The sequence below is a fragment of the Sturnira hondurensis genome, unplaced genomic scaffold, assembly GCF_014824575.4.
Source record: "Sturnira hondurensis isolate 20B ecotype Veracruz unplaced genomic scaffold, ASM1482457v3 Scaffold0018728, whole genome shotgun sequence".
In the NCBI taxonomy this organism is placed as follows: domain Eukaryota; kingdom Metazoa; phylum Chordata; class Mammalia; order Chiroptera; family Phyllostomidae; genus Sturnira; species Sturnira hondurensis.
This window is the reverse complement of record NW_028091359.1, coordinates 12,473,484-12,487,184: the sequence shown is the minus strand read 5'-3', so window position 1 is coordinate 12,487,184 and position 13,701 is coordinate 12,473,484. Positions and strand designations below refer to the sequence as shown.

Here is a 13,701-nt window from a genome sequence, read left to right as displayed (position 1 = left end):
GCCTCGTTCATTGAGCCAACCCGTTTCTGATGGTCACTTAGGTTGCCTCAAGGTTTTTGTTTGTTTCTCTCTGCCATTACCAGCAACACTACAGTGCACATCCTTGCACTTTTTTTTTTTTTTACCACATTTTTGCAAGTCCATCTAAAAGGCCTGCTCCCAGGAGTGCTATACCACTGGGTCAAAAAGCTTGCATATTCTTATCTTGACGTATTTTGTCCAAAGACTAGACCAATTTCCACTTCCGCCAGCCTGTCTGATGGCGTGCCTCCCCTCCCCCTCGCTCCTGCCAGCACAGGACCCTCGCACATGAAAGCCTCTGGCAGACTCACATGTCAGCGTGGTGCCGACTGGGTTTTGTTTCATTGTGACAGAGGCTGAGCATCTCTTTTGACCGTTCGTTGGTCACTTCCACTCATTTCCCTCTCCCTGGTGCTATTTAATAATATCCAGCTCCGTTTCCAAAGATAGAGGGCTTTTCTAGCCAATCTCTCCCTCCATCTCCCCTCTCAGGTGGTCCCATCGCTTTGGAGACCCAGCTTCCCCAGAGCTGTTCCCCCGCCTCGCAGGGGGGATGGGGACGGAGAGGAGAGAGAGCCCGGATGAGTGTGAGGGTGGGTTTGAGGAGAACCAGAAGCTTGCCTGAGCCCGGGTGCCCGCTATCTCCCCATCACCGCACTGTACACAGTAAGGACAGACAGATAAGAGCTACAGCTGGTGGCAGAGATAAGAGGCTAGGAAGGCCAGAAGGTTCGGGATAATGCTTGGAAGCCACAGCAAGCTGGGGCTCTGTCCCAGGACAGAGAGTGGGGCTGGTTGGCAGCTGGGCTTGGAGTCAGAAAGTCTCTGTGGGGCCCTGGCCCTGACTCCTACTACCTGTACCAGCACAGGTCACTGAGGTGACATTTGTGGACCTCAGGTTCCTCACCTCTACAGGGAGGGCAGCCCCCACGGGACTGGCATGGAGATGAAATGAGAGGCTCTCAAACCCAGACCCACGACCACTGGCACCTGTCCACTCGCAGAATGAGGAAACTGAAGCTAGTATAGTGAACTTCGCAGAAAATTTGTTTAAAATTCGCTCAAATGGCTTTTATGCTGAGATTACATTTCTTTCTCGTGGTCTCAAAAATGTCCTTTATGTAAAATGCTGACCCTTTCTATTTTTCTCTCCCTGCCTGGCACTTTCTCTGTCTCTTGATTTGATCCTCAGTTTTTTGGGGGGGTCTGTTTGCTTTTTGGTTGGCTGGTTTTAATGACCTTACTTGGCGAAATAAAAAGTGGACAATCTGTGTCAACCCCTATTTCTTTAAGTGTTACTGGTCCCAACTCGTCTGGGAACTGTTATGTGGAATGAATAAGTGTGTGAAAATACCGCGTCATCGTTGTGAGATGGTGATGGTGATGGGGGTCATGGGGGAGATGCTGATGGTGATGAGGATGATGGGCCCCAGCTGGAATTCGAATACAAGCAGACTTAGCAACTCCTGGGAATGAGGTCACTCTGTCCCAGGGTTCGCATAGCCTAGGGGCGGGTGGCAGTGAGTTTATCCAGCAAGTCAGCTGGGCAAGCCCTAGGGCACCCAAGGTTGGGGGAGACAGCCTAGGCACAAGCCCCTCAATTCACTGAGGTCTGTGCTGGGCCGTTCACCCCCCAGGGGTAGGAAAGGTGGTCCCAGAGGGGGTGCCAGAGGAACTAGCACCTCCATCCCAGAGAGCCTCCCACGCCCGTGTCTCAATGCCAGACACTCCTCTCACGGACCCAGCCTGGCTTCCGCCCTGCTTCTCAGCCAGGTGAGCTCCCCACACTCCTGCTCCTCGGCTGCCTTTCCCCCCACACTGGACTCTGCTGCTTCTTGGGCCGGTCACACGCTCCCGGTGTGGGCCCCTGAGGGGCCTCCTCGGGTTCATACACATCCTGGCCTGCGGTCGCAAGACAGAAGGCCGAGCTGTCCTGCTCAGAAGGCTCTGCTTGCCCCTCCCTCCACGCAGCCGCAGTGCAGCTGAGCTGTCTGTGATTTTAAGGATGGCACGATGCAAGGCATTTGGGGAGACATGTAAATTTCCCTGTGTCTGTTGCCTCCATCCACTTTGATTAATATTACAGCACAGTCCCATACCTGGCCAAAAGAAAATGCCCCCACCTATCTCGGTCACGTGAGTCACAGGAAGGGGAGGACAGGAGCCGCCGGCAGACCTGACACAGTGCCGGGAGGCCTGGTCACAGCCAGGATCAAGGGCTCCGTCACAGCACCTCTCCTCTTTGGAAGAGTTCAGGCAGCTTCTTGGACACCTGAGCCAATTACCTGTGGGTGGGACTCTCCTATTGATAAGGACCTTTCTGTGACCCCATGACATGCCCAGAGAGTCAAGAGCTCCCAGATGCTCTTCATACCAGAAGAGGGTGATGTGGCAACCTCGACCCTCTGACCCCAATCCGACCTGTGCATCCCTACAACTGCCTAGTTGCTCACTGGCTGCTTCATCTGTCCCCAGGTACATGATCACCAGCCTGGACCGCACCCACGCTGGCTTCTACCGCTGCATCGTGCGTAACCGGATGGGTGCCCTGCTGCAGAGGCAAACCGAGGTCCAGGTGGCCTGTGAGTACGAGGGGGGCTGGGAGCAGGGCAGTGAGAAGCAGGGGAGGGTCTGCAGGGTCTGCACCCACCAGTCACACTCCTTCTGTTTTCACTGGGTGCTAATGGTGGCCCGTCCCACTTACCCAGGCCAGTACTCTCATTCTACAGGCGATGCCACCAAGGCCTGGGGAGGAGGCAGGAGCTCTCGAGGCCACACAGCTGATAAGTGACACACACCTGCTGGCTGGCTTGGAGTTTACGGCTCTTTAAATGGGACCAGCTGCTTTGTTTTTCAAAAGGAGGCTCAGTCACCTGCTTTGAGGGTCTCCTTTGGGGTTGGCCTCCCCCTTGGAGGGGGGTCTTCCTAATGGCCAACCTGAATCTCTCTTGCCTGACATCCCGGGGCCCCTTGTAACCTTAACTTTCCCACCCTCCAACTTGCTCAGCCCTGGAGCAGTACAGTGTGGGGTCCCCCCAACACCCAGAGGGCATTGGGAGGTGCCTCAGGGTGGGCACCATAACCCTAAGAGGGGAGATGACAAGTGAGGGTTCCTGGCAGGGGCCAGTGGGCAGAGGGTGAAGTGGGAGGCCCTCACTGAGCCTTCAGGGTAACAACCTTCTCCCAAGTGCCACCAATGCCCAGAAGGACAGACCAAAAGGGCAAGGCAGCCCTTGGGTTGCCAAGGGCCTCTCAGGGCCCGGACCCCAGAGCACACATCACAGCCACCCTGCAACTCAGTCTCCCCTTGCCTGTCCTGCCCTGGTCCTAACTAGCTGCTGTGTGCGGGAAATGAGCCCCACTCGGGCTGTTTGCTGCTGGGCATTTTAGGGGGAGAGGTCCAAGGGCGCCCACTCCTCCAGAGCCCACAGGGGTGGCCTCCGACTTCGTGCGGGAGGGAGCTTGCTGCAATCCTTGGGGAGAAGTGGGAGAGAGAAACCCAGTAGGAAACTTCAAATGAGACAAAGAGTGTTTATAATAATTACGGAAAATAAGCGTAATCAGAAGAGGAGGACAGCTTGTCCCCATAAATCAGCACTAAAGGCAACTGGACTTACTCCGAAGAGTGGGAATAAGCTGAATGGAAATGGCAGGTCAGGGCGCTGTCAGGTGGCAGGAGGACTCCCTCACCTCAGAGCTTCGTTTAATTGGTGCCGAGTCCAGTGGGGCAGGGTGGGGCAGCCTCCAGAGAGACAGCGCATGTGTGTGGGCGCTCACACATGTGCAAGTGTGGGGGCACTCGTGTGGGTTCGTGCATGTGTGTGCAACTGTGTGGGTCTGGATTCATCTGCTTCTCTGCCCCCGTTAGCGGGAGAGAACATGTGTGTTCACGTGTGTGTCTGTGAGTGTGCGTGCATGCATGTGTGCAGATATGCATGGCTGAGTTGGCCTGCCTCTCACTCGGCCATCCAGGACTGGGGTGAGGATGAGACAAATGAGGCATGAAGGTTACAAAACTTAAGGAGACGCTCCCTCTCAAGTACTCACTGTGCACTTGCAGGACCGAGAGAGTGGGTGCCTCCTTAAATCTTTCACCTCACTCACCCTATCCCAGTCCTGGGCCTCTCCCAACTGGGTGCCCTCCAGTCCTCCTGCATCTGTCTGTCTGTCCATCTGTCTCTCCTACACGGTCACACACTCTGAGGCTGGGTCGGGTACGACAGTTTCTCCAGATCCCCACATCTCTCCTTGGCAGTTTCTGCCTCCCCGAGTAGGAGGGTCTTGTCCTGGGTGGGCAAGCAGCCAGCGCCAATACCTGCTGTCCTAGCAGCTTTATCCAGGGATCCTACCCCGCCTCCCACCCCTTCCCCAATAGAGAGACTATGAATTGGGTTCTAATGAGAAATGAATAAGGCAGCTGTGCTAACAGCTACTGATAATAGCAAAGTCATTAGAAAAAGATTCTTTACATGTTTTTAATTACAGCAATTAAGGGGAAGTCAATAAAACATCAACCCCTCCCCAGCTCCCTTCCTGTCCCCATCCCAGTCTTGTCTTTGTTTTGTTAGTCTCCGTAAATTTCTGGCATGCAACAAGTGGCCTTGAGAGGTTTGGGGGAGCCTTCCTGACCTCCAGGTGTCTACATCCAGACCCCGCAGGCACCTCTGTGTTCCTCGCACCTGGGCAGCCTCCCAGCTGCGGTTGGCCGTTGGCTCCAACTCTGAGCCCAGCACCAAACCGGCCCACGCTCTGCAGGGCCAAGGGGTCCTGCCCCATGGGGAGCCACACCACACTGCTTCCCATTATAGTGGGGGCTCAGTCATCTCCGCTTGAGAGCATCAGGCCTGTTGTCACGTGGGCTGGTGCTGATGCCCTTGAACATCACGAATGAACTCGCTTTTCTTAACTTTCAACCACAGTGTATGGGTTGAAAGTGTATGGGTATGGGACATAGAATATTTAGACACCATGCTCCGGTTCAGGATAACATCGTGCCTTTCCAGAGCACCCGTGTTACCTGAATATTTAATTCCCTCATGAAATAACTGTAGCTGTCCACCTCCTGCATGCCAAGCTTGGTTCAAGGCCACGAGGACACAGGGGACAAAAACCAAGATACTCGTTCCTGCCCTCAAGGAAAGTAGTGGGGGCCACAAAAGTTAAAAGGAAAATATAGAACAGAATATGGGTGATAGGTGGCCCCTGAAGAAAAATAAAAGGGTATCAGGCAAAGTGAAGCCAAGTGGGGCAGACGGAGGCTGGTGCAGACGGAGGCTGGGGCAGGGGTCCTATTTGAAATGGAGTCTGAGGGAGGCAATCTGAGGAGCTGGCACTAAGCACAGTCCCAAAGAAAGCAAGAGAGTGAGCCACACAGGCAGAGAGATAGGTCTTCCCAGGCCAGGGAATAGCAAGTGCAAAGGCCCTGGGGTGGATTTGGCTGTCGGAGGCAAGGTGGCTTCCTTCTCCAAGGGAGTGGAGAGTAAAAGATGGGGTGGAAGCGGTGGGGGGTTGGGGACAGACAGTGGCAGTCTAGGATGTGGTCGGTACTTTGGTTATTACTCAGAATGCAAGTAGAAGTCATGGTGGGTTGGGGACAATGTCATGACACCATTTGATTGAAGGGAGAAGCATTATTTTACAATAAACAAAACCACAATGAAATGCTACCCCATGCCTACCAGACTGGCAAAACCCAGAGTCTAGCAAGACCAAGCATTGGTGGGAACTCCCAGCTCTGCTAGTGGGAGTGTGTAAAGAACTAAATGGGTGCCAGTTTGGAAAACAGCTTGACAAGATCTTGTCAAGTTGCTACATTCACAGCCTGCAAGCCAGCAACCCCTCCTTCAGGCACATACTCTGGAGATGGTTCTTAGCAGGCCAGCACACCGCTGAACACCAACCCAGCCTGCGGCAGCGCTGTGCTATCTCCATCCACAGGCGTCCACGCAGCCATGAAAATGACCCAACCGAGTGCAGGGACGTAGACCAAGCTCCAAAAATGTGTTGCACTGGAAAAAGCAAATCACAGTAAATGATACGCAGAATAATCCCAGGTGTGAAGGGCTTAGGGACAGACTAAATTAACCATGAATTGTTTACAGATGTGTCTCTGTGGTGACGCTTGGCGGAGGGAGGGTAGCAATGGCACCACTGACGCGGCCTTTGGGATGGCAGTCCCCTCCGGAGAGGACTGCAGCGGGGGAGGGGGAAGGCCTGTTAGAGTTCTCGCCCTTGAGCTGGGTGCTGGGCACACGAGTGTTTGTTTTGTTCTTCTTTAAACTATACATGTAATTATATTCATGTTTTTGTGTTTCGTGATGAGGTATTTCATGGTAGAAACTGTTTTAATAATAAATAAAAGCACTGAATACAGTCTTCAGGGTGCATAATTTACAAGACTTTTAAGACAGAGCCAAAACATCAGGACTGATTTTTGCACCACCTCCCGCTGTGTCCCAGGCCTACGCTTCGTTGCTCGTGGGGCATCGGTTGGGCAGGCTGGTCAGCACAGCAGGGCACACGTGGTGTCTTAACAGGCGTGAGCCTCGGAGAGAAAGTGTAGTCAACCTCGTCTGTTTCTGCCTCGGTGTGAAGGAGCTTCCTGGGAGACCCTGGACCCCCAGCCCCTGTCAGCGTGTGGCCCTCCTGCCCTTGAGTCTTTCTCCCGCACGGGGCGGCTGAGTGGACTCCCCCTTAGCGGCCCCTGCTGCTGCTGTTCCCTACTTGCCTGGCTGTGCCCTGGGCCTGTGGGCAGAGGCAAGGGGCTCCCTGAGCAGACCCAGGAAATCCATGTGACAAAGCGAAGCAGAAAGAATGGGACGGGGCTGGGGGCCTGAGAGCCCCAGTGAGGCAGAGAGATTGTGGGATGGAAAGGTGGAGGACGGCATCAACTGCAACACTGGAAAAGGTGCCCGCCCTTCGTCCATCCGTCCCACGATACACACACATGTACCTACACACATATACGCATGCATACCTACATGCATCCCACCACGCACAGACGTGCACATGCATGTACACATGTGTGTATGCAATTATCCATGCCTCCATCTTCTCATTCCCTTTCCTCCTTCCATTTGTCCATCCATCCCAACATACACACATCACACATACACACACACATACATACATATAATTAATGGTCCATGCCTCCATCTCTCCATCCCTCCCTTTATTCATTCATCCCCCCACTCATGTACATACATGCATACATACACACAGACAGACAGGCAATTTTCCATGCCTCCATCCTTTCATTCCTTCTTTCTTCCCCCCAGCCACCCCTCCTCCATCCATCCATCCAACCTTTCTTTCGTCCTTCCACGCATCCAACTGCACATGTATACATTCATCCTCCATGCTTCCATCCCTTTATGCTTCCTTTCCTCCCTCCATCTACCCCTCCTTCCATCATCTATCCATCTATCCATCCATCCATCCCTTATCCTTCTCTCCATTCATCCAGACATCCATCCACCTGCTGAACAAACCCATGACGCTGCCCTACTGCCATTCTTTTATTTCCTCTGACCAGCCCTTTCCTCTGACCTCCCAGCCTTCACATCCCCTCTTCCCTCTGGACCATCACCCGCCCCACCACAAACACACGTGCACTCTTAGCCAACCCCGGCTCTGTATTTATGTCTTCCTTAACAGGAACCTCACCCCACCTCCCCATCTAAAGCAGGTTCCCCTGCCACTGCCTCTCACATGAGGACCCTGTTTCTTCCTCCTGACAGTCATCACAGTGCATCACCGAATTTTCGTCGGTGGGTGGGTTTGCTGATGATGCCTGACTCCCTGACCAGACTAGAATCTCCACGAGGGCAGGGGCCGGGTCTTTCTCCAGCCACACCCCAGAACCCTCCTGGCCCACAGTGGGGGCTCAGGAAGAGTCATTACATGGTGGCATCTGATGAGTTTAGAGAGAAGCTCCTCTGTGCAAAGCACTGGGCCAGGTGTCTTGTAGGGACTTGCTCATGCGTACGACCGAATATAACTGCCTTGTAAAGCTTACAATGTATTAGAAAGAGATAAAGAATGTGAATGAAGAATTTTAATGCGGGGTACGAGTCATGAAAGATGTGGAGAGGGGATGCAAAGGGGGGCCAGGTTTGAGGGCTGGCCCTGCCCAGCCCTCACTGCTTAGCATTGGATAAGCCACTCCATCTCCATGAACTTTAATTTCCTCACTGACGAAATGGAGCTAATAAAACTTGAGAGAGGAAAAAGAAACACTATTACCATGAAATTGCTTTAAATTGTTCAAATATATCTTCAGAGTTTTCTGAAAAGTTTTTTTTAAATAGATAAAATTATTGTAAGAACTGGAATCAATGTGATTTATTGATGCAATTTTTTAGAGGCAGAGCCAAGGACTAGCAATTAATAAACAACTAAACACATTTGTTTATGAAAGCCAAGCTTCTCGTGTTATGAGGATGACCAAACGAGACAAGGCGTGCGAAGTCCACCTTGAAAAGACCCAACGTGGGGTGACGTTCAACACGTCTCTGTCCTCGCATTCTGTTTGGGGTGACATGGGGTGACCTTTGCTGAAGTCGTGAATGTTTAAACTAAGCTTTGAAAGATATAGAGGATTCTAATATTTTAACACTACAAATATTAGGGATAGTGTTTAGCACTTTCATATACTCTTCCAGTTTCCATGGCTGCAGAACAACCCAGCCAAAAACATAATGGTGTGGAGCAGGGGTGTCCAGCCCACGGGCCAACACGTGGCCCAGCACAAAACTGTGAATTTAGTTAAAACAGTCTGAGATTTTTCAAATATGTAATCTTTATGTTTTATATATATATATATATATATATATATATATATATATACTTTAATATGATTATGTGTCGCCATGTATTTAATATGTGGCCCAAGACAACTCTTCTTCTGGTGTGGCCCAGAGACTCCAAAAGGTTGGACACCCCTGGACACCAATCATTTCTTAGGCTCACAGATTCTGTGACTCAGCTATGAACACATACAGTAGGGAGAGTGTGTCTCTGCTCAGTGACGACTGAGGGCTCAGCTGCAAGACGCGAAGGCCAGGGGCTGAAATCATCTGAGGTTCACACGTGCATTCACGTGTGTATGTTGATGCCGGCTGTCATCTGGGGACACCCTCCCCGCTCCTTCCCACCTGAGCTGTTCCCACATCCGTGTGGACTAGATTGAGCTTCCTTCCAACATGGTGGCTGGATTCCAAGCAAGAGCATCTGGAGGGAGAGATCCAGGTGGGAGCTGTCTCTTTTGGATGACCTAGCCGTGAAGGTCACACAGCTTCACTTCCAGCCTATTTCTTCATCAGAAGAGCACATGGGATAGGAGATAAATATTGGCTCCACCACCTTTGGAAAGATACAGCTTGACGTCTCCATTATCATATGACCCCCACTATGGCCTACGAGGGAGGCACTTTTCCTAATTCCATGCTAGAGAAGGAATTAAAGCTCAGCAAGGCCAAAATGCTGCCCAAGGCCATGCCTCATAAATAACAGGAGTCGAACTTGGACTCGGGCCTCAATGACTCAGAAGCCACCACCCTTGCATCCACTGCCTGCCAAACGTAGAACATAGAGGCCAACTGCAGGCTTTATTCTATGAGACACTTAATTGGCTAGGTCCCTCCAGGATGCTGTTGACATGGTGCCTCGGTGAATCCTGGCTTGTTCTGATGGCATTCCACCTGGGGCCTCACGCAAAGAGGGGCCCGAGGTGAGACGCAGGTTGCAAGTAATTCAACGTGGCAGGAAGAGAGGAAAGGTTGGTTGGGGTCAGATTAGGAAGGGACCTTGAACTCAGGCAAGGAAATTTAGGCTTTCCTGGGGCAATGAGAGGATTCCAAAGGTTCTGAGCAAGTCGGTGACAAAAATTAATCAGGAGCAGTGGAGGCGGAGGGGACCACGTTGGGAGGGAGTCAGTGCACACAGCCAGAGTGACAGACTCCCTTAGCTGGTGGGTGGAGCCCGCAGGAACAGAGGAACCTAGGTAAATGCAGGTGACTTCCCAGAGGAAGAGCCAAGGGACTTTGTAGGGGACAGGGAAGTGGAGCACCACAGAAGTTTCCAAGGGTCTGAGCAGAGGGGATCTAGTTAGGTGCGGGGGTTCGGGATGGCGGGGGCAGCTATTAACAACTCAGAAAGCAAAAGGAGGGCCTGGCAAGGACGTAAGAAATGCCCAGTATTTTCTGTGGAACTCAGGGAAGAGCCTGAGCAGACATGAGAGACTGAGCAGAGAGACTGGGGTCAAAACAATTAGATTAGGCAAGGAGAGAATCAAGCCCAGGGTTTTGGAAAACAAGAGGGCAGGCTAGTGGTTCTTAAACTTGGCCCTGTACAGAGTATTCCCAGAGCAAGTGGGGAACTCAGAGGCCCAGGGGCAGTGAAGCAGGGTCTTTCTGTGCCCTAGGAGGCAGGGAGGGTGGAGAGAAATCTGTGGGCTCACGAAGTTTCCAGGGGATTCTGAGACCCACCAAAGGGTAAGAACCATACACAGGCTTAAGCCTAAACAGTAGTTCTCAGCCCTGGCTCGTGTTTGAACTACCTTTGGAAATACCCACATCTGGGTCCCACCTACCCTAGGAGCCAGGCAATCTCTGCCGCTGGCCTGGCCCCTGACCCCTGCATGTGCTCTTCCCTCCACAGACATGGGGAGCTTCGAAGAGGGCGAGAAGCGCCAGAGTGTCTCCCACGGAGAAGCCGCGGTCATCCGCGCCCCACGCATCGCCAGCTTCCCCCGACCCCAGGTGACCTGGTTCCGGGATGGCCGCAAGATCCCACCCAGCAGCCGCATGTGAGCACCCTGCTCTGGGTAGAATGGAAGGAGGGGCTGGACCTGGGAGAGGAGGTTTAGGGCCTGATAAAGCTCCCAAATGCTGAGCAGGGCCTTATTCACTGAAGCAGGCTTGTGTAGCTCTTCTGGGACTAGCCAGACTGGGGACCTCCCAGATGACAAAGTTTGGTTTACAAGGGCCTTTCTGGGAATGTATGTGTGAAGACTTGGAGCCAGGACAACTCTGTTGCCTTCCTGGGGAATCCCAGGCGCCAGCTCCCTTCTCAGAGGAGAACGGCTCTGTGTCCCAGAGCACTCCAAAAACCCAGACAGGCCAGGCAGAAGCGCTGTCCGTGTGGCTGTAGGCCCAGGACTCAGGCCAGCAAGGGCCAGTGGGGAGTGGAGCACGCTGGCACATCCCAGGCAGAACGGGTGGCCCCAGGGTGTTCCCGGTGTGTGGGTGTGGCTGGGTGTCCATGGTGTGCTGGGCCTCTGTGTGTTTTGGCTGCCCAGAGGTGGAGAGGCCAGGGGGCCCAGCAGGAAGAGAACACACGGGCCTTTCAGCCCTAACAAAACCCCTCTGTGTGGCCCAAGGCGTCGGTTGTGGCAGCCTGGTTTGTGGGCAGGAGTGAAGGAGCCAGCACCTCCGCAGAGGCTGGTGGGGGCTGCAAAGCATTTCCTCCCTGGACACACCCAGACCTCCTGATCCCCCTCAGGCTCCAGAGCCAGCCCAGGCTTTCCCTCCAACACTCCAGCTTTCCCTACCCTCAGAAGAGGAGCACGGAGCCGGACCACCCTGTCCTGGTCTCCTGGTCTCCTGGGATGGCAGGTTGACTGCGGTGGAGCCCATCCTGGTCTCTGTAGGAATCGGGAGCTAAGATGGACAGTTCTTGCCTTCGGGGGCCTTGACATTTAGTGAGGGAAGTGTAATAATAATAACAACGTCTGTCACTTATGGGGCACCTGCTGTGTTCTGGGCCTGGGTTAAGCACACCCCACAATCACCCTCCCCTCTGGGACGGGCACACACCTCTGAGGAGAAGAGGCTGTGCCTTCCTCCCTTCTCAGTCCCCAAATTCAGGTGCTCCACAAACAGGTGTGGAATGAGTGACCCCTACAACAACCCTGTGAGGCAGATAGCTGTACCCCCACTTTATGGATGGTGAAGTGAAGCCCCCAAAGTTTAACTACTGTGCCAAATCTCACCACAACTGGTTCCAGGCTTGCTGACTGCAGGGTCAGGGTCCTTGATTCCATCTTACATAGAAGTTATGTGAGAGGAGGTTCAAAGTTAGGGGGGGAAATAGATGAAGTGATTGCGCTTGGGAAGAATCAGCCCTGGTCTAGTGAATCTCAACCTGGTGAACTATTGAAATCATTTGGGACAACTTAAAATATACTGACCTTTGGATCCTACCCGCCCCCGCACATTCTGCCCTGACAAAATAGGATGTGCCCTGGCATCAGGATTTTTTAAAGTTCCCCAGCAATTCTAATGTGCAGCCATAGTTGAGAACCACTGTCCTAGAATGTATCCGTTACCTACAGACATACTAATGCCATGTAACAAATGGTGTTTATTGCTCATAATGAATCTGATTGGGGCTGGGCTCTCTCACTTGTCCGGGGTTGGCTGGCCTTCGGCGAGTAGAGTGGCCGGGTGCCTCACCTGGGACCCAGGTGTCTCGCCCTCCAGCCAGCTAGCCTCAGCATCCTCTCTGGTCCACTGCGAAGGAGCAGGAAAGGAAGCAGAGACAGATTTTTCAAGCCTTTGCTAACTACTCATTGTCCAAAGAAAGTCACGTGGTAGCACTCAGACTCAAGAAGCAGAAAACAGCCTTAGCTGGTGTGGCTCAGTGGACTGAGTGCCGGCCTGTGAACCAAAGGGTCACCGGTTCGATTCCCAGTCAGGGTACATGCCTGGGTTGTGGGTCAGGTCCCCAGTTGAGGGCACGTGAGAGGCAACTGCACATTGTTGTTTCTCTCCCTCTCTTTCTCACTCCCTTTTTCTAAAAATAAAATATTTTTTTAAAAAAGCAGCAGAGAAACTGAGTCTGCCTCTCGAGTGAGAGGCCCATCTGAGTCACATGGCAGAGGCTGTGGGTGCAGAGCTGATGAGGAATTAGAGTGAACCCCAGGTTGGCAGGCGGCCTCCTGCTATGTGAGGCCGAGCGTGCATATGTCCTTAAACCTAACTAAGGTTCGAGAAACCAGCAGAGTGTGGACAACCATTCACAGCGAAAGTGAGGTTGAATCATAGAACGCTATGTCACACAAGCACTGAGACAGGTGAGTCCTGTCCCTTCCTCACTCCCTTTTCTGAGGTTATGGCACGCGTCCAAATGTATATCGACGGTGGCATCCTGCAAGCCACCCGCTCGGACATGGCTTCCTATAATGCTGTGTTGAGAAGGATTCTGAGGTCTCACCCAGACTCATGGGAAAGAGCACCATGAAGGGTTAACAAAGTGTGCCTTGGCTGCAGGAGGGAACACACTGCTGTGCCGTGCAGTGACACGCAAGAGCCTGTCTCCATCCTCACTCCCATCATCCCCTTTCCTGACACCTTTCCACCTCTCCTTCTCATTCCTGGCCTCTGTCCTCACCCCCTGTTCATGCCCCACCGCCTCTGGCCCAGGACGGACCATCCCAGGGAGTACACACTGGGGTGCACCCCCCCACTCTTGCCGCCGTCTCGGGTACTCTCACCAGACGTGAGTGCGCACCGTGCTGACGTTTATCTCAGCAATTACAGCCGAGTGATATTCATAACCGGAGGAAAGGTTCCTGGTGGCAAAGTCTCTGGTGTCTGTTTGCCAGAGATACACATCTGATGAATGCGATCGGCCAGAGGGGTGTGCGGGGCGCTGCTCTCGCTGCTGGGTGCAGGCGGT

General features: G+C 53.0%; 1 protein-coding gene across 2 annotated transcripts in view; it reads left to right on the top strand.

Moving 5' to 3' along the window:
• The window catches only part of SDK2 (sidekick cell adhesion molecule 2), a 241,788-nt gene that overhangs the window by 140,715 nt on the left and 87,372 nt on the right, over window positions 1-13,701 (top strand). The window contains exons 3-4 of one of the 2 annotated variants that reach the window (XM_037070049.1): window positions 2,497-2,603; window positions 10,681-10,828. In XM_037070049.1, the coding sequence (XP_036925944.1) occupies window positions 2,497-2,603; window positions 10,681-10,828 (255 nt within the window). Of the gene's footprint in view, window positions 1-2,496; window positions 2,604-10,680; window positions 10,829-13,701 lie in introns of those variants that run through there. The other variant, XM_037070048.1, reaches the window with a different exon arrangement.